The sequence below is a fragment of the Hippoglossus hippoglossus genome, chromosome 16 (genome assembly GCF_009819705.1).
Source record: "Hippoglossus hippoglossus isolate fHipHip1 chromosome 16, fHipHip1.pri, whole genome shotgun sequence".
In the NCBI taxonomy this organism is placed as follows: domain Eukaryota; kingdom Metazoa; phylum Chordata; class Actinopteri; order Pleuronectiformes; family Pleuronectidae; genus Hippoglossus; species Hippoglossus hippoglossus.
This window is the reverse complement of record NC_047166.1, coordinates 13,344,009-13,364,628: the sequence shown is the minus strand read 5'-3', so window position 1 is coordinate 13,364,628 and position 20,620 is coordinate 13,344,009. Positions and strand designations below refer to the sequence as shown.

Here is a 20,620-nt window from a genome sequence, read left to right as displayed (position 1 = left end):
CTTATCACTAATGGCTACAGAAGCTCAATTGGGTTTATCTCCACTGGACTGTGTTATCTGCAGGCTGAGGAGAGGAGCTTCCTCTACCAGGAGCCTGCTCCATGCACTTGGGACAACTGTAATGAAATGTTTTTTTGTAACATCTCAGCTGAGGTCTTCCATGTGTATCATCTCACAAACTAGATGCTAAAATAGAATGGCACACAGTAGAGCGCGTACCTCGCCAAGGCCCAACAGTGTCCTAAATTCAATGAAGCTGCATCAAACTGCACACACTTACAGAAGTAAGTCTTGAAATGTTAAAGAAAGCAACAAAATCATTTCTTGAATTCACCCCCGGATCTGCATCAAAATTTAATGGGTTCTTCCCTGACATACTGTATATATTACACCATCCTTACACCGAGTTTTGTAAATCTGTCCAGTAGTTTTCACGTAATCTTTCTTACAACCGAGCAAACCAACAAACAAACGGACAGGGTGGAAAATATTACCTCCCTGGCGGAGGTCAAAATATATTTAAATTGTTATTAAGTTCTGGTGTTTTAAGTATTTGTTCAGCATTTTAGGAAATGCATGTTTGCTTTTTGTTTTGGAAATAGATGTGAAGATTGATATCTCTGGCATATTTAGCAACAACAGGTTCGCCCAGCGCAGCACAGAGACTGGAAGCAGAGGAAATACTGTAGCTCACTCTGTTCAGCTGTAGCAAAATTCCCACACTGGCGCCTCAAACATTCACTAACTTACACATTTTATCTCCGTTGTTTAATCTGTACAAAAGCTGAAGCGTAATAACTGCAATTTGCAGTTTACGAGTGGTTATGTGCCAGACTCTTACTTGGCTGTAACTTTCTGGAGTCCCTGCTGGTTGCCTGGCAACCCTGCCAAGAAATAGTTGGGCACATAACCCCTCGTAAAACAGTCAAGTTACCAACTTGATTTTCTGTTACAACAAACACAATATGATGTGTTTATTAAGTTAAAGGGGATTTTACCGTAGCTTAGGACAAAGCCAGGTTAGCTGTTTCCCTGTTTGGCTTCATATTTACCAAATAGATTTGAGTTGAATCAATCTTCTCATCTAAGAGAATGAGCATATTTCCCTAAAAAACTGACCTACTCCTATAAATCTGGTTGCATTTGTCACTACATTCTTCCTCTGGTGACTGCCAGAGACAATCCAATGTAGCCAACATATTTTGCTGAAGCCAGTACTTTGGCTAAAGAGGTGTTCAAAAAACAAACTTTTTAATAAAGGTGTTGAGTAGACAAGACATTTTCCCGTGCTGTTGACGTTTTGAAGCATGGGCACTTTTTCTCCCAAGTCACACACAACCTCTGGTCATCATGCTTTCCAAAACTTCCAGAACAAGCCTTTACAAAATGACAATACTGCCTTGTCCAATGGCTGCCCTCAGGAATGCTCCCATTGTCACTCCCTTATGCTCCCTATGTGCCAATAATCAACCTTTCCATTCAGTAAGTTCTTGTTCTCAGAGTTAGTTGGCTGAAAACACACACAATGAGCCCAACTCTTAACTTTAAGACTTAATTCAGGCACGCTACTTCCAGAAAAAGGGTTTTAGTGTGCTGCTGATAAAAAGGAGTGCACTCCCACATGGACTGTTCCCTGTTTGTTTTGAGGGTGGGACATTGTTTACATCTCGGTGCGGAATTGAGAAAAGATGGCGTCTTTGTCGAGCCTGCTCCTCATTAATCTCAGATGTGGCTTCTCATTCAGAGAGGAGCATATGTAAAAATCCACACTCGGGCATTTCTTCCCTAGCGATTCTGGTTTCCCTTCTCGCGTGATTCCCTCTGATGAGGCCTTTTTGAAGTTCTGAAGCAGGCTTGTTGTGTTTACAAGAATGTCATGTCATTGTGGGATGGGTTTAATGTGGACTCACTTTCTGTCGCATTCCAGTGACATTAAATAAAGCTTTGGAAAAAAAAGGAGTGTCCATATGGAAAGCAAATTATGCTCATTAGATTTCATTATTTTCAAGCATACAATTACAGTATAAACATGTTGGACTGTGTAATTAATGACTTTTGTGTTATGTTTTGCTCTTCATGAGCATGCGTCCTCTGGCTTTTGTTGTCTATTGTCCTTAGTAGCCACATGCCAAATCCATTCAGTTAAGTGACGTCTGGTAAGCAGACAGGGTCAAAGGAGGTGTGTCCCTGTAGTAAATGTGTCACTTCATCTCCCCCCGGGGAAGAAGACTTGCCATATTGAACAAATTGATGAACTTCACTTATTTCTGGCTTGCTTGTAGCCTTTGATAAGTAAACCACATAGAAGGAGTTCGGAGCAGATGTGGTCGGTATCCCTCTCTGTGTTTCAGCACACACAACCCCGCTGACCCAGCTCGTCACACGGCGGTGTCAGAAATGCCGGAGAGGATTAGATTAGACCCTGCCTGCATCGTATGTTGTGTTGTGAACATTTGTTGCGGAAACTTGGAGGTCCCACACAGACGTCGTTGTGAGCATCATGTGCGCCACTGATGGCAGAGCTGTTCATTAAGGCTGTTTTTGAGATCCAGAGTTTTGGCTTCCATATGGGAACTTTGACTCATGAGGTTGGTAGGTTGTCTCGCTTCCATGTTTACCAGCGTTGCTTAGCGACGGCTGTTGCCAAGATACTGAAAAGTTCTGGAGTTATGTTGATGATCTAATGAGTGATGTCCCTCAGCCCCACCAAATATTTATTATGGAGCTAATTTTAGCATTTAGAACAATGATCCATGGAGACATCACTTTCAGACATAAATAGTCAAAACTCTTGCAGTGGGGGAATTTGTCTAATTACATTTACTCAAGTATTGCACTTGTACAGTTACATAATAATGTTTTTTATTTCCAGTTTGCCACTTTATACTACTTGATGTTTCTACTCCACTTCAGTTCCATGTTAAGTATATATTTTTAAATGAAACACCAATCACTTAGGGTCATAACCCCTGGTTTCATTAGATATTTCATATGATCCAAAATAAACATTAGATTACATAAAAGTAATAGTAGTATCTTGTATAACTTTTTTTTATTCTCTCCTGTCCCATTAATCATCTCATGACCTCTCAAATTCATTTTTGACCCTTTGTAGGACTCCTAGGGAACCATTGTATTAAACTATCTAACTGTATATAAAGTAGTTTAAATTAACCACACATGACTACTTTTACTTTTAATACTTTAGGTAAATTTAGCCTAGACTGGAAACCAGACCAATCAGCAAGCGCATGTTCAGGGTCATTTGATGCCAGGCTGAGTTTAGCTGGTAATAATTCTGCAGGCTTTATTTATAGAAAAGTAGATATCAAGTAGTTTTTTTTACATTGTGGCATTAGTACTTTTACTAAACTAAATGATCTGAATACTTCTTCCAGCACGGCTGAGTGATAAAGCTGTAAGTAGAGTTAGCCGTCTCTGTAGCTTGGACCAGTCCTACAGGTCTGTTTCTTTCATCAGTGCTGTTTCTGAATGTCCTGCATGTAAACCTCCGACTTCACCCACTTGCAATGTTTACTCGTGGATCATTGATGCTAATAAAAGCCTCTTGGAATCATCTTAAGTGTAATTTGTCGGACAGGAGAACCAACCCCCCCCCCCCCCCCCCCCCCACACACACACACACACACACACACACACACACACACACACACACACACACACACACACACACCTCCACTGTAAAACATTGCTTGGCATTCTCCTGCTCTCTCCTCCTGTGTGTGTCTGTCTGTGCAGCAGGGTGACCTCTGCTTCGAGTGGGTGGGGACAGGCATGTCCTGTTCTAAACATACTGGAAGACCATCTGAAATGTTAGCTTGCAGCCTGCAGGAGCACCGTGCACTGTAACCCAACACTTGCGCACAAACACACACACTTGCACTCACAGAGCTCAGGACGTTGTGTATGGCTATGGAGATTGTTGAATTGTGATTGTCTGAAGCCCATCAACAGCCAAATAGGGTAAAGAGTCAGATGTGGGGTTAAATGGAGGCAAATATTTAGCAGCAGATCAAGAAGAGGAATTCAAATCTATGGGGGGAGGGTTGGTGTGCCAGAAAAAAACATGTTTGTAAGTGTGTATGTGCCCAGGAGACATGCAGGGGGTAAGTGTCATCTCACTGGGGGGTGGACCTCATCCATGTGATGTACATATTCCATCTGAGCTGCAGGATTATATCATCTGAGACTTGCAAAGCCTGCTAAATCACACTGATGCTATGTGTCTCGTGCCATAGCAAATGTGGAGCTGCAGCATGAGCATTTCTAGATTTGGATTTATTTATTGTGATCGTGATTTGAAACACTCTCTGGGGTCATTTCGGAGCATATCCATTCTTATATTATCCCTAGCAGCTAACTGGAGTCAGTTGAAGGGAAATCCAATTAGATTAAGTTATACAAAAAATGCTGTTGAAGTATCTATTTGGCTGATATTTCTCTGAGCGTAGGCATGCAGTTTAATATTTTAAATTGTAGAGGGATGCTTCTGGATGGGTGATACTGTAGATTAATCTGGTGGGTTGCCTACTGGGATAGGAGAGTGGAGTTTTTAGTGGAATAATAACCCAGTGGCCTTAATCTTGCTCCAAATCCACAGGGGGGGTTTCCACTTCTCTCTCTCCCACTCTGTATAGCTTCCTTATGGGCACCGGCACATTCATGGATCTGCTAGAAAGCTCAGGAAGATGCCATGATTTCACAGCATACAGTCATACAGCCAACTTTATCTGAGCCACCTCAACCAAAAAATATTGAAAAAAAAGATTACAGCTCTTATTAGATATTTCTTACTAAAAGTGTTCAGAAAATCCTCTAATCTGCCGCCTGCGACACATGATCAGTAGCAGGGGGGGAGAATCATAGTAGTATATGAGGCCAATTTCCATCTTCAGCCAAGTTGAAATCATTCATGAGTTATTTGGCATCAGGTAGCTGGAGGCAGGGGAGCCTGAGCGTGCCACTTGGAGACACACACATTAAAGCACACAAACACACACACTCCCAGCCCCCAATTGGACATAGAGACCTCAGCCTGGCCCTGCTGGGGCTACGGTGTCCCCCTGCATCAGCCTCGGAGGAGGGAATAATCTAATGCTATCTGGCACTTCTGTGCCGTACATGTATGTCACACATTTGTTCCGCACAACCACAACAAAGGCTTTAATACCCCCTCAAGCACTTACTTGACATGGTGAATATTAAGCAATTGGCCTGTGGGCTTTGTGCTTGAGTCAGGTTTGGTACTGTACGACAGCTTTTGTTAAGAGTGTTCTAACTTCTTGTCTCGTTCCCTGGTATTTTTCGTCATCAGTGAATAATAAAAGCAAACTATATAAGATAGCCAATATTGGCCAGTAAGACAGCTGGACTAGTGTAAAATTCCATGGATGGTCGGTTAATTAGAGACGTATTACATCCTGTACACGGCTGCTATCATCAGGCAGATGGTCTAAGGGGCCATCCTTCCAAACCAACCGGGCTCACAGAGCTTTGGTCCACTAGTATTGCACTGCTGAATAAGCTTGGAAAGGAAAAGAACTGAACCTCAGTGTGTGATAAAACAGTACTTTACTCTTAAATAATGTAGAGTTCTTTGGTGATATGTTTATTTTTTTATTTTGGTCTGTGATTATGTTGAGTTTCTTCATTGTGGTGGATGGTGTTGTGTGTGATTGTTGTCTTGTAGTTTGTATGTCTATGTCTATGCCAAGGCCAGTATTTGTTAAATACATCATAATTATGGCTTAAGTCATCATGTATATCCAAAAACATATCAGGTTTGATATTATGACACTGATGCAGGAAGTAAAAAAAATGTATTTGTCTTTCAAATTAACAGAATCTATAATCGAAAATATGTCTAACCATATTATTTAAGAATAACAGTTTTTTTTTGTGAATAATAAATGTTTAACTCTAGAATAAATAATAAAACATGTATACAACCAAATTGAATTCATGGGATCCGTGACATGCATGGCTTCTACAAGCAAGATTCAAAATTGCTAAGAGAGCCACACATTTCTGAGGAGATTAAAGAGATTATGTCCAGAGCAGGGTGGGAGAACTGGAGCCTAATGCACTTAAATGTATTGAGGAGGAGGTCTTAACATTGTGATGGGAGGAGGAGGAGGAGGAGGAGGAGGAGGAGAGTCTGTAACACTGAATCCAACTCTTAAATCCAGTCTAGTGTTCAGAAAGAAATTTGAAAAGTCTTTGTGAGGAAGCAATATTTGTATGAAATCCTAAATATAGCCATTTTGAAACAGTTGCCCCCATTGTCCTGCTGAGCATTCCTAGCATACCAGATATGGCTGCATATACTGTACATACAGTCGATGACACAGTGAGCAAGAGCCACGAAACCACTGCAGTGACTCTGTAAAGGCTGAGTTTCTGTTGCAGAAGCTGAAATTCTGCTTCAGACTCCGGACGGAGGAGGATTTCATAGCTGCATGTGTTTTGTCTCTGCAGTGAATGTGAGAGTGTCTGGTTCTGTGTTTCCGGATTTGGGACTGATGTCTTTTTGTTCTCCCTAGGGATACATCTGTTTTCTCTTTTTATCTGTTTTTCTTTCTTCACAAAGTTGTAACTGCTGTCAGAATATTTGTTATCACTGCACTCCCACAAGCTTCTTTCATCTTTGACATCTCCCCTTTGGAGCCACACTGAAGCTTGAGCAATATATCTTCTTGTTTACCTTTTGAGATAACATGCATGGAGACCTTCTTATATCAGTGCCCCCTGCTGTCTGAAGCTGATTCATATCTCATGCTATAGCCCCTCGTGTCCTTCCCCTCTCTGCCCTGCAGTATGGAGGGACAGACGAGGGGACGGGACCCTGCTGTCTTTGTCTGCTCTGATTAAGAACCAGTCTCAGTGGTTATCAGTGGCCCAGATTCAGATTCAGGGTATGAACCCAAACGAGGCCCTCTCCCTTTTTACTCCTCTGCCCATTCACTCTCTTTCTGTCCCACATCATAATGAGCCTCAGTTAATGGCTCTCAGATGGGAATATCACAGCTCTTCAGTGGAAAGCAGTCCATCATGCCTGTTGATTTCTTTCCCTGCGAAAACATAACAGCAGCATACAGATTTAAAATCATGAAAAAGCTGATGGTGACTCAGCACAGTTTGTGTGAGACACTGTGGTGCAGTGTTTCAGTTTTCCTAAAGCAGCTCAGCCTGCATTAGTTACTGTGTGAAGGTGATGCCCACCTCTGACTCTGTGCCAGGAGATGTCTGCAGGGGGGACATGCTGACTGTTGAAGGGCAGGACTGTGGCTCATGTAGAACCACTGAGGTGGTAAATGTCCCAAATGTCCGTCCCAAATGTCTTTGCCATATATTTTTATTGGGTCTAAAGTTGATGCTATAGTTTTCCAGCTTTGGGGAATTCCCTTTCCAATTAAGAGAATAATCCTACATAATTTAGGGGCATATATACACTATCCTTTTGTCCTTAGTTCCGGCAGCTGGTAATGCTGAGTGCAGCTTCCCCATCCTGGCCTCCCTGTTAAATCCACAGGCATAGGAGCTATTTACTCAACAGAGTCAGTGGGACATTGAATCCTAAATCTCTTCCCTTCCTCACGCTCCACTGGCCCAATTATGAACCCAATCACAGCAGTACCTTCCACCAGGACATGCCACTGTCTGCAAGGGAATAAACGAGGGAATAAACGAGGGAAGGAGTGAATGAGCATGTCAAGTTATAAGAAGAGTCTAGATTTCATAAGATTAAATACATTCTTATTTCAATGCAGATATTTTAGTCTAAAAACTTTCTTTGTGTCATGACAGACAATGGGATTTTTCCTAGTGTGACAGTTGCAGCTACATTTGACTGTGTGTGAACATGTTCTGTGTGTTGAACTGCATCAATGCTAACCATGGTGTCTTTTCTTTCTCTCTCTTTTCTCTGGGTTTCTCCTGTTTATGATGGATTACCCCTCTCATCCAGCAGGAAACAATCTAAGGTATGTAAGCTTCACAGACACCAAACAAAAAAATCCTGTGTCAGGGGGATGCAGCACGGGCAGCACTATTCCCCCGAGGGGCTGAGAGGCGTCCCGCACAGGTCGCTCTGCTGTTGTGGCGTCGTCTCTAGGGACGTGATTGAGGGTGTTTTAGAGGTTCGGCTGGTCAGCAGGAGCCGGATAGATGTCCGTGTGAATGTGTCAGTGCTCTAAGATCTCGTGAACACCCACAAAGGTTCTACAATGAGAGAGGGATGAGCGCAGACACTGGGGCAGTGTGTGTGTGCATTCAAAGCTGCATTGTTGGAGTGCACCCCCACCGCCCCCCTTGACAACACGCTGGTGACTAGCTCAGAGATGTTTCACACACCAGGGACGGGCTTTGTGCTCACTGCACTCGGTGGCTGATGGGGCCTGAGAGTGATAGCATGGCCCACAGGCGTGCGTGGTCTCTGGGGCCCGTGAACCTGAGTTACCCTGTAGTACCCCTCAGCTAGACGGGCATGTGGCTGTCTGCTAAGTTATAGTGGCACTCAAATTAGTCTCCCCCGCATTCTCAAAGGTAATGAGAGGCTGCAGTTCAATCACGTTTGACCAGATTTCACCAAGAAATGACAAAAAGGGCTTTGTGCTTTTCAGATTCATCATTATTTGCACTGCTGATTAAAAGTAATTGTCCAATCAAGAACAATTTGTTGCGCAGTCACACCCTCGGGCTGGACAGAGGCAGACCAGAGGAGAGTGAAGCCCCAGTTACCAAACCAGCTCTAATTGAGAATGATGGCACTTTTGTTCCTTTGAATGGCATCCACTCACTTGTCTAAAGTCACTAGAGGAGGTCCGGCTTTCAAAGCATTCAGGGATCTCAGTGCTTCCCATGCTGACTGTGCAACCACTGGTTTCCTGGCCAATAGCCCTTATTATGATAGAAGGGAGTTCAATTATTTGGGGGTATTTGTGCTGGGTGATGCACTCTGGTAAAGCAGAGCACTGACAGTGCCAGTAGTAGAACTGTTGATGTGCCTGCACTGGATGACAGCGCAGATTGTTTCTACATTAGGGCTGTAACGATTCTCGAACCAAAAGCAAAATTGCAGTCCAGACATCGGTTTGTGATACTCGAAGACGGATGTCTCCCTGCCCAACCCCACACGCTGCCACAGCAGCAGGTGCAGCCTGTTGTGTGTGTGTGTGTCAATAAGTCAATGTGGACCTTAGGAAGATAGATATCCCTTTAATCTGCCTCAGAAAGTATAGTTTTGTTCTGGATTAAATATTTTTAAATGAGCATGAGAAAACCCTGAGTGAAGATTCCCTGGGGGGTTAAAGTGAATACATTAACATGAGCTGTTCTCGCTGTAAGGAGTCGGGGTCCTTGGTAAATGGGGCTACTGGTCGTTCCCACAGAGCATCCTCTCAGTGTGTTGTCCGTCCAGAGCTGATGCAGGTGCCCGGGGGACACAAAGACTCTCTGCTGCTGAAGTCTGTGTTGTGAGACCCAGTGCCGAGGGCTCAGAGCCAGCCTGCCTGCACCACCGGGGACAGCTACGGCCCTGTTTCCTTGGAGACGAGGGTCACCGGGTGCTGGAATTTCTTCTGGAGAGCGCTGACCCTGATTTATGAATTAATTTAACTCCAGCCACTATGACAAAACACGGGGGCAGCTAACAGTGGATTTGTGCAGACAAACGCGGCGCGGCCTTAACGAGCGTTACCTCAAAGACCAGTACTAAGATAGACTTCATCTTTTCACTCGAGACAAGCTCGGTCCTGCTGATTTACTGGAGGTTGGCAGCACAATAAGCACTGTTTTTTTTTTTACCTCATAGAGAGAAGTGAGACCACTGCTAACAATGTGTTCTACTGTACATGCTTGGGCATGTGTGAAAAGTGTGTGTTTACACTCCCTGTGCTGTCTCCTCTGCAGGTGTTCGCTTTTGACCACTGTTTCTGGTCCATCGACGAATCCAACGTTCCCAAATATGCTGGTGAGTCTTACATTCTGGAACTGATCCTTCTCATCAAAGAACTGAAAGACCTGCTGAGCTGTGTGCAGAGATAAAGCAAGGGAACTTTATGAGAAGTTGTTTTGCATCATGCAAATCAAAACACAGTGTGGGCATATGCTGTAATTTGCCTTTGGAGCGAATACATTCAAATATATAAACAAGGTTTTAGTCTTTTTTCTTTTTAAACAATTAAATTATCATGCAGTTAGTGCCATATATTCTAAGAAATAAGACATTTGCATTTGTAATGCGTACAACAAACAGTAATATAAAGAATGCAGGTTGATTTGCATTTCACATTGTGATTGCCTTTGTAATAATGTTATTTTCTTCAGCCTCCATTCATTTGTGTCATGTGTGCTTCACAGAAATAGGTTACAGCTACAGTTTCTTTTACATCATCTATTGAAAAGAGTTGATTACTGTCAGTCCGAGGGACATTTACATAATCATTGTTGATATCTTCCTTGTCATTATGCTCTCATTATGTGGCGGCAGAGTCATGCCCACATCTGCTTTGTGCTGAAGCGATGAAGCAAACATGCTCACTGAAGGGCTGCCTCGAGGGCCCGGACCCAGGCTTTATTTAGCTCATTAAACAGCTGTCCCATTCAGGAGGAGCACGACAGTGAGCGACACAAGAGATTTCTAGACACAGCTCAGCGTTGTCCACAGGACTCGACAGGAACCAGTCCGCTTTCATGAATCTTCAGCTGCTTTTCAGACATGCACTGAGCTCTGGATAGTCTCCTGAAATTATCAGGAGGGGCTGGGAGTGAGAACTCAAATGTCTGAGTCAGTTGCTCCGGACATTCTCTGACGTGTTTACTGGGAGGCTGCCAGAAACCCTTTGGATAACGTCAGAGTGAGCCTATGAGAGAAAACAGCACGATAATGTCTGGAGAATTCACCTTGTGCAAGTGCATGTGTTGATGTTGTGAATACAAATAGCTCAGGATGAAAAAGAGGTGGCAAGCACATAGGAGATGTCAACTTGGAAAGAAAACTTAATTCAATAAGGATTTCTGTGATAAGGGACGATGCAGGTGTCAATGTGCTGTAAACAAAAACATGATTTCTGCAGTGAAATATACTGTATATGTTATGTCCTGCTTCCTGCATGCTCTATCCAGACACCACCCCTCACGTGAACACTCCGCCGATTATCAATGTGTCTGACCCGGACAATCACTTGCTACATTCTTCATAGGGGACAGGCCCAAATGTCTTAGAGTTAATATCTGAAAACGGCTTTAGTTTCTTGTTTGATGCAGCACTTTGCTCTGCGCTGATTATTAAGGAAGACAACCAGATAGGAGCAGATAATGGTGCTTATGTAACTGAATGGTTCATATGTTTACCTTAATCTCCATGGTGACTGATTCTTTTGTCCAAAAGGTCAAGAGGTGGTGTTCAAGTGCCTTGGAGAGGGAATACTCGAAAATGCATTCCAGGGATATAATGCCTGTATATTTGCCTATGGACAAACAGGTAACTGCAAATCCACATGCAACCTACTCTGAGTCTCACATTTTTTTTAAAGTGTCATGCTAAATCCATTAGAATATGCAGTTTTTTTTAATGATTTATAGACGATAAATTGCCTCTATTATACTCAAAAGGTAAATCTAAGTATATTTGCAGGCCGAGTTGGGTGTGTGTAAGAGGTTTAAAGTACAGGGAGATTTGTATTTCTGATCTCACTGGAGAATCACTTAACTCATATCCTTCCTCACCCTGGAACAAATTAGCTCCTTTATGCTGCTTCCGGTCTTACAGGGAAACATTGAGGAGACGCACGCATTTCATAGTTCGATGAGAACGGAACAAATATTGTAGCTGCCTGACACTTACAGTGTGAGAATAACTGTTTTGTACCTGCTAGAAGTAACATTTAATTACGATTGGAACAACAGTGGCACATGACATTATAGGTATTTCTAAGCATTCTAGTCTCTCCACTAGCAGCGTGGCTCTAGGGATGGAAAAGACTCCAATTAAGTTAAGCCTTTTCTCTGTTGGGGATACAATCCTGTGTGACTCTGCCATGTCCCTCCAGGTTCAGGCAAGTCCTTTTCCATGATGGGGAATGGGGAGCAGCCGGGTTTAATCCCTCGACTCTGCTGCTCACTGTTTGAGAGGGTCCACAGGGAGGGGAATGAGGCTCATAGTTTTAAGGTGGAGGTTTCGTTCATGGAGATCTACAACGAGAAGGTCCGTGACCTGCTGGATCCCAAAGGGTGAGTCTGATTTGTGATCTTGTACCTTCTCCTCAGAATAAGCACATGGGAATTGTATCAGCTCGCTGAATTTAATGAGTTAATGCTGCTTTGGTAACACTTTTCACCCCTGTGGTGACAGACACACAAACTGCTGTATCATTTCCTGATAACCTCGATTCACTCCGACCACCACATGAGCAGGGTCCTCTCCGTCAGCGCCCACCCTGCACTGCTTTGCATCTCTCTTTATAGCTCTGTTGTGTCTAGTAGCCTGACTGGAGGATGGCGACAGAATGACCTGAGTAGGACGCTCAACCCAGTCATTTCCTGTAGAGCAGCGGCCAGCCTCGCTTTCTGACACTGCTCTGTTCTTTGCCTCCGTGGTCTGATGTGGGTTGGCAGACAGACTGCAGGGGAGGACGAGCTGTGAAAGAGCGTGTTTCAGGGACATCTGTTAGAGGAGCTGGGAGCAGGAGAGCATTCAGAGAGGAACCACAGTGCAGCGCTCTGTGCAGATGTCAGAAGATTCAGCCAGAACTATTTTGTTGGCAACGTCCTCTCACTTTTATGACAATCCTCTCACTCTGTGATTTTTAGGATTGAATTTTAGCTGTGGTATTGATGAGAATACAGATTCCAGTATAGAGTCTCCCATGATGAGTTGGCAGCTGGTCTTTCTAGCGGTTGCATCCTCTTGTTTGCCACAGTGGGTGGTAAATTACTTGAATGGAAGTAGGGAACCTGTTTTCTGCCGACCTTGGTCGTTCTGTAGCCATGGAGAGTGATTCAGTGACTCTCTCTGATCTATAGGATTTCTCCTCAACAACTGGCAGACGTCCAGGTGAACTGAGCTTCAGTTTACTGACCTGCACCATCCAGGGAGACTTACACAGCAGTGCATGAGCTCTACAGGCTGTACAGTATTTTATTTGGATGTAATTGACAGTTCACAGATCAGTGAGCCAAACTAATGTACTGTATGGAAACATTTGACAAAAAAGGCAAAAAATATGAGAATTCAGCATCAAACCCTAATTAATTTTTTTAGTAGTGTTGTAGTGCTTTTTAATATTAGTTAGTTCAACATTACATGCCAGCCATTCCATTCATTGCCACCAGCAAAAAAGTTACATATTAGAGATACTTATGTTATCACATAACAATAGGAGGCTGTTTCTAATTTCCCTGCATTGAATTTGAACTCATGTTTCTACAAGAGGGAAAACAAATCATATGAGCCTCTTGAAACCCTGAAGCATTCATTTAGTTTTTCATTCATTTTAATCAAGCTCCCATGGTCAGAGGATATGTTTTCAGCTTCTCCAAAAAAGAGAACTTGTTGTTAAGCTGCCAAGAAGTGTTTCAGTGGAAAAGACTGCAGAGCGAGAGAGTCACGTAAATCAGAAACACAGATTTGTTTTCATTCTTTCTTTTTGCATAAATGTCCAGAATTGGAAATAGTGAATGTTCCAACTTTTATTTTCATCTCTTTCTTTTACTCATTGTGTTTCTTTCTCTGTTGTTTTAAAGGAACAGACAATCACTGAAAGTTCGAGAACACAAAGTCCTGGGTCCGTATGTGGACGGTCTGTCTCAGCTGGCTGTGACCAACTTCGAGGTGTGTCTTTCACCCTTCTGTCATCGCACTGAGACCAGAGGCGAGGCTGAATCCACCCTGTGTCACTGACCGCCGTTCCTCACTCGCACATAGACATGATTTACAGCAGCCAGTAGAAATGCCTTTAACTCACATCCCTCGATGTGAAGTCACTGATTTAAAGCCAGAATAACCATTTAGTTTGAAATCCTCCCAAATGCAGCAACTGTAATGACACATAATTCTGTTGCCGGATGTCGTAATGGGTTTCATGTTGTTCATATGCCAATCCTTGGCAGGGCCTTCCTTAATCAAGTTTAAACACTCCACCCTGTTCCTTTGTGCTCTGCTCGGCCTGATATTAGTCCACTGGATTTCCCATAGTCTTGGCTCAGTGCCTGCTGCGACCCAGCTAAATCACATGACGCCTCGCTGTATGGGAAGACCGCCTGACTTTCTAATGATGTATTTGCCTAAATCCATTGGGGGAAAAAAACATAGTTGCCAATAGTGATGCTTTTCTATTTCCTGACATATCTTTTCAGGACATCGAGGTGTTGATGTCAGAGGGGAACAAGTCGCGCACAGTTGCAGCCACCAACATGAACGAGGAGAGCAGTCGTTCACATGCTGTCTTCAGCATCATCGTCACACAAACACTTTATGATCTAAAGTCCGGGGTTAGTCTTTTCTTGTCTTTCTTTTTACAATAAATTTGGCTGCACTTGTAATTGTCCCATAAACACTGTATTTATGTTATTATGGTTCTGACTGATTGTGCATGATGTGATCGTAAACAGAATTCAGGGGAGAAAGTGAGCAAGATGAGTCTGGTTGACCTGGCAGGAAGTGAGCGAGTCTCTAAAACTGGAGCTGCTGGAGAGAGACTTAAAGAGGGCAGCAATATAAACAAGTGGGGATTCTTTTGAATATGAAAGCCATACAAATGTATAAAGTCTGGTTAATCATTTTCCAGAATTACACTGATAGGACTTTAACTGTTTTTTCCTGTGTCATTTTAGATCTCTCACCACATTAGGCTGTGTGATCTCTGCTCTGGCCGATCAGTCTGCAGGGAAGGGGAAGGCCAAGTTTGTGCCTTACAGAGACTCAGTCCTCACCTGGCTGCTGAAGGTTTGACAAACATTTATCACTGGCCTTTTCTTTTGGTCATTATAATGATATGTAATTGTACTAGGTCTGCGGAAATGAGACTCAAAGTTCACCAAAATAATGTAGCATTTGTTGCACATTTGCTGTCTTTGCACCATGCACGTAGACTAAAGCTGCTTTCAGACATGCTCTGAAGTCTGGACATTTCCCTGCAAAGTTCTGGAGAGGCTGTAGGTGACATTGAAAAGCTTTTGAGGATTAGAGCGGACGCTGGTGTCGATGGTGTAAAAGATTTTCTCCATAGAATTTATATGTCATGTCCTTCTTCCTGCATGCTCTACCCAGGCGCCACTCCTCGCTTTATTACTTAACCCAGACATTGTCAGGATTTTGTACATTTCAGGACATTTTAAAGCAGCTCTAAAGAAAACATTTTTATTTGCAATATGACCTCTTGTCCTCAGGACAACCTCGGCGGCAACAGCAAGACAGCCATGATAGCCACAGTGAGTCCTTCAGCTGACAACTACGAGGAGACTCTGTCCACACTGCGCTACGCTGACAGGGCCAAGAGAATCGTCAACCACGCCGTGGTGAACGAAGACCCCAACGCTCGCATCATCAGAGAGCTCAGGGAGGAAGTGGAGAAGCTCAAGGTTCAGCTCTCTCAGGCCGAGGTGAGAGAGGGCACAGGCTCACAAATAATGAATGAATCACTTGATGGCCTTAACTAGACTGATACCGATTGTTTTTTTCTACTGTTCACATCAGTCCATGAAGGCTCCTGAACTGAAGGAGAAACTGCAGGAGTCTGAGAAGCTCATCCTGGAGATGACTGTCACCTGGGAGGAGAAACTAAGAAAGACAGAGGAGATTGCGACTGTGCGTACATGAGCTATAAAAAGACTCCAACGTCTCAAATTTAATTCAACGTGTTTATACACAGTGTGACTGTTATTATCTGTGTTTACAGGAGCGTCAGAAGCAGCTGGAGAGCATGGGCATCTCTTTGGAAACATCTGGGATTAAAGTTGGTGAAGACAAGTGTTTCCTTGTCAATCTAAATGCTGATCCCGCCCTTAATGAGCTACTGGTCTACTACCTGAAGGTAATAAAAGTGTGATATTGCATAACAAGTGTAGTGCATGCTGTTTGAGTGTTACCTCTGCCTCTTAAGCTTTACCATTAGCACATCAGGATTTACACGGCAAATAAAACATAAAAAGTCAACATTTGCGACATACATTTACTAGATGAGGTTAATATTTGATGCCTCAATTTGAAACCTGAACCTGTTACCCTGCTTCCCTCACATTTCAACTTAAGAAGCTCTAAAAATAGATAATTGCCCTGTCCACACACTGTACAACGAAATCTGAAGACTGCAAAGCCAGCTGGTCTCCAACTCACTGCTGTGACATATTAACCGTCAGCTGAAGCACTGAACTATTAGCACACATGTTGCAGGGATCTATGTGACAGTGTGAGAGCAGAGAAGAGTCCAGTCAGAGCAGGTCTGGACTTTGTAAAGCGCTGCACTGGAACAGACAATCAGTGAGTTGGACCTGTAAGAGCAGAGGCATGTGAAAAAGCGGCCTGTGTGTGGTGCGCAGAACAACAGGCCTTTGTCTGGGCTCTGCAGACCGGCCTGGCATATCAGTGTGGAATGACTATGGTAATGTGAAATGGGTTAGTTCGCCGCAGGGTAGAACATCCTCTAGAAGCTGGGATGTTTGTTCAACAACGCCCTCTCCGAACTGAGAGAGAGAGAGAGAGAGACAAGTGTTTTCACTCAGGCCTGGTTTCGCTTTTGCATTGCTCTTGATTTCCCCCAAGTTTTATTTTCTTCAGTTTGGCTCAATAAGTAACAGTTTCTAGCTTTGCTGGTTAAGACCAAAAAGTTGGAATAAGGCATTGGCTGTAATTACTTTCAGATCTATCATTATAGTTTCCTTAATTTGTCCTCCATCTGTGTGTAGGAGCACACACGTGTGGGCGCAGACACGTCTCAGGACATCCAGCTCTTTGGGATTGGCATCCAGCCGGAGCACTGCACCCTGGAAGTCTGCACAGACAGTGATGTCACCCTGATGCCCATCGGGAATGCCAGGTGAGCTACTACACAACCATCGCCAACACACTCTCAATCTGTCTATCTCAGTCTGTGTCTCGGTCTGCTGTCTCTCTCCTTCATGGATGACTGGACCTCAGTGTTTCACATGACCTCACTGTACAGGAATCTCTGATCTGGGCTCCTCGCTTTGATATCAGAGCCACATCTCCCTCCCACTACAAAGTGACTGTTCTGTCTCAATTTGCACTCTCTGTTTGAAGCTTGAAATTATAACGGCATCCAACATCTTCATTAATAAAACGTCTTCATTCATTTCTCTTTCTTCTTTTTTCAGGACCTGTGTGAACGGAGCAATGATCGATTCCTTGGTGCACCTGTGGCATGGAGACCGGATCTTATGGGGCAACAACCACTTCTTCAGGTATGACATCTTTCATTCAAACGTGTGTCACAGTCATGATTAGAAGGTCACTGATTGGACATCATGTCGTGTCGCAGGATCAATCTGCCTAATCGAAAGCGGCGGGACCGTTTGAAGGACCTGGAGCGAGCTTCTCCCAGAGAGAGCTTCATCGAGGCGGACGTGGAGACAGCCAGCGAGGCGTCTTCGGAGCAGGACTACAGCTATGAGTTTGCACAGATGGAGGTCATAATGAAGACTCTTGGGAACAATGGTATGATTAGGATAATGTGGCTTCTGCAATCTACATGATCCTTTAGGCTTTTAAGGCTTCAGCTGTCGACAGGTTTCAGGACCTCCAGCTCATTCCAGCTACTATCACAAAAAAATCATAATATCTTTTAGGGATAGCATTACTGTCAAGCTATCCTTTGTTTATCCAACTGGATTTACAAAAGCCCAAATCTAATTCTACTCTTTGCTGTCATTTTGTCAGTGGATTATTTCCACAAAATCCATATTCTAGTCAGATTTTAGCCTTGAGTGAGGCAGCGACAGGCAGCGATGGTGATTTCCTGAGAAACCTTCAAGAACTAATAATTATTTTTAATATCACTTCTTTTATTTATTTATTTTTAATTAATCAATAAAATGACAGAAATAGCACAAAATGATATCATATCTCTCCGAGTTCAACTAGCTCACTTTCTTTGAGCAGCTGCCAAATCCTTAAGATATTCAGTGTATTATTATTATACAATATAAATATGATATGATATCAAATAGATAAAAGCAGTAAATCTTCATATTTGAGAAGGTGGAGTAGCAAAGTTGAAATTAAAGAGTAGTTGATAAAGAAATTTGTGTCTAACTGTCTAAAAACTACTATACCTATGATATTTTTTTACTGTACTTTCATTAACCAAAAAGATAGCAACAATGTTCAAACCCAGAGAAATCTATAATTTTATTTAACGTAACTTAAAGTTTCATTTTGATCGCCCTTCAATTGCTTCATATCCACTTTACCTGTGCCTTTGTCTGTCTATGACAAAATAACAAAGGAAAAACACACAGCTAGCCAGTTAGTCAGCTCCATTGTTTGCGTTAGTCACTCTTAATGGGTCACGGTTATTCATTGCTGTTTGCTGTGTAACATGAATACAACTTTCATAAATTAAATCATCCATGAACAATAGTTTCACCTGAGTCACGTCAGAAAGCTTTTCAGCGGCAATGATGATGAAGCCCCCCAGATTAACTCTATCTGTATTGTAGTACAATTTAAATACAGGCTTGAATACACAGTCTTCATTTGTCCTTTTCCTGTGAGCAGACCCCATGCAGAACGTGGTCCAGGTGCTGGAGAAGCAGTACCTGGAGGAGAAGCGGTCGGCTCTGGAGGAGCAGAGGATGATGTATGAGCGAGAGCTGGAGTCGCTGAGGCAACAGCTGTCTCCTGAGAAAGCACCACAGCACCACCGCAGCAGCAGTGACCGCCTCGCGTTCCCGACACACACGCCTCACAGCAAGCTGCGGCTGTGGACGGAGGAGCGGTGAGTGGAGCACGCAGACACACATGCAATGATACACAAACTGGACACTGCAGGGAGGCAACTGCAGGGAGGCCTCATGAACCGTTCTTGTTTATATAACCTGTGAATATTTCTGCTTTAATCAGAAGTGGATGAAATATTTTCAGGATTTGCCTTATGCAAGACCGTCGTGCCCCCCAGTTGATTTTCAGCTTTTTAAAGAGTGAGGTCAGTTGGTGAGCTGATGATTTACAGTGGATCTTGTTGCAATTTGCTAAAAAAACATCTGTCGCTATTACGCAGCATTTTTGCTTACTTTTGCATTCACTTTACTGAGAGATTTTCCCATTCCTTTTCCCTGAGCAGTATCTGAGATGCATGGATCAGTGTTTATACTTCAAAACATATTTTTCAAGTCGTAGTTTAGTCAGTCATTAAATGTAAAATGCCGGTTTATGTCAATCTAGAACGACCGTACATAAAAGATAATGACAGGTTTTCATGTTCATGAATCAATGTGTGTGCGTGTGCATTTGACAGCGATGAGCTTTTTCGTCGGAGTCTCTCTCGGCTCAGGGAGCAGGTGATGAAAGCCAACACTTTGGTGCGAGAAGCCAACTTTCTGGCAGAGGAGATGAACAAACTGACGGACTATCAGGTCACCCTTCAGATTCCTGCGGCCAACCTCAGCGCCAACCGCAAGGTCAGACCCCTGAACTGCAAAGAATGTGGCATCACATTGGTGCCGATTTTACTGTCTTCTGTGTATATGTACTAAAATATCTGTCATCGTTTGTTTTTATGCAGCAGGGAGTGATAGTGAGCGAGCCGGCCATCCAGGTGCGGAGGAAAGGGAAGGGGACTCAGGTTTGGACCATTGAGAAGCTGGAGAACAAACTGGTGGACATGAGAGACCACTACAGTGACTGGAGGGAAGGCACAGAGGAGCTGGTGAGAAAACAGGAACCAGAGAGAGGAAAAGATAAGTAGGATAGAAAAAAAGGATTATTTATTCTGCTCCTTTGTTTGTTTTTTTCAGTATTACAAAGCAAACAGTAAGCACTGTGATCCATTCTATGAGGCACAAGAGAACCACAACCTGATAGGAGTGGCCAACATTTTTCTCGAGTGCCTTTTCCATGATGTTAAACTGCAATACGCTGTTCCCATCATCAGCCAACAGGGGGAGGTAAGGGTGCACCAACATAAACAGATGAATGCAAATTAATCACATTTATAAAAATAAAAAGATGCCACTTGAAAATCATTATAAAAAGAGAAATACAGATGGAGAAATTATCAGAACGTTTTCACATGTACATTTTACTTTTAAAATCTATATAATATATCTTTGCATATCTAAAACATTGAGGATGTGTCTAACCTTTTTTTAAGATTAAAGTCATAACACCCTTATCCTGCTTGTGTGTACAGGTTGCAGGCCGGTTGCACATTGAGCTGATGCGAGTCAGTGGTGCCGTACCAGAGCGTCTGTGTGGGGGAGATGACTCATCAGAAAACTCCAGTGAGAGTAGCTGCTATGAGGTCATGGACACCAATGGGGAGATCGTCCACATGGCTAAGAGGCTCACCTGCAGGGTAAAAGGCACTTCTCAGTGGATTCTAACCAAACTACACATTTGTATCACCTCTGCTTTTGGAGGACA

General features: G+C 43.3%; 1 protein-coding gene across 11 annotated transcripts in view; it reads left to right on the top strand.

Annotated features, from left to right (window-relative positions):
* Positions 1-20,620, top strand: part of kif13a (kinesin family member 13A) — a 37,102-nt gene that overhangs the window by 4,298 nt on the left and 12,184 nt on the right. For 8 of the 11 annotated variants that reach the window (XM_034610182.1, XM_034610178.1, XM_034610175.1 and 5 more), the window contains exons 3-21: positions 7,988-8,003; positions 9,931-9,991; positions 11,411-11,503; positions 12,072-12,252; positions 13,765-13,852; positions 14,377-14,511; positions 14,632-14,744; positions 14,854-14,965; positions 15,409-15,621; positions 15,716-15,826; positions 15,918-16,052; positions 16,924-17,054; positions 17,353-17,439; positions 17,517-17,692; positions 18,755-18,974; positions 19,494-19,656; positions 19,761-19,904; positions 19,993-20,142; positions 20,388-20,552. In XM_034610182.1, coding sequence (XP_034466073.1) covers positions 7,988-8,003; positions 9,931-9,991; positions 11,411-11,503; positions 12,072-12,252; positions 13,765-13,852; positions 14,377-14,511; positions 14,632-14,744; positions 14,854-14,965; positions 15,409-15,621; positions 15,716-15,826; positions 15,918-16,052; positions 16,924-17,054; positions 17,353-17,439; positions 17,517-17,692; positions 18,755-18,974; positions 19,494-19,656; positions 19,761-19,904; positions 19,993-20,142; positions 20,388-20,552 — 2,494 coding nt within the window. The remainder of the gene's footprint in view (positions 1-7,987; positions 8,004-9,930; positions 9,992-11,410; positions 11,504-12,071; positions 12,253-13,764; positions 13,853-14,376; positions 14,512-14,631; positions 14,745-14,853; positions 14,966-15,408; positions 15,622-15,715; positions 15,827-15,917; positions 16,053-16,923; positions 17,055-17,352; positions 17,440-17,516; positions 17,693-18,754; positions 18,975-19,493; positions 19,657-19,760; positions 19,905-19,992; positions 20,143-20,387; positions 20,553-20,620) is intronic. The other 3 variants (XM_034610176.1, XM_034610173.1, XM_034610174.1) reach the window with 2 other exon arrangements.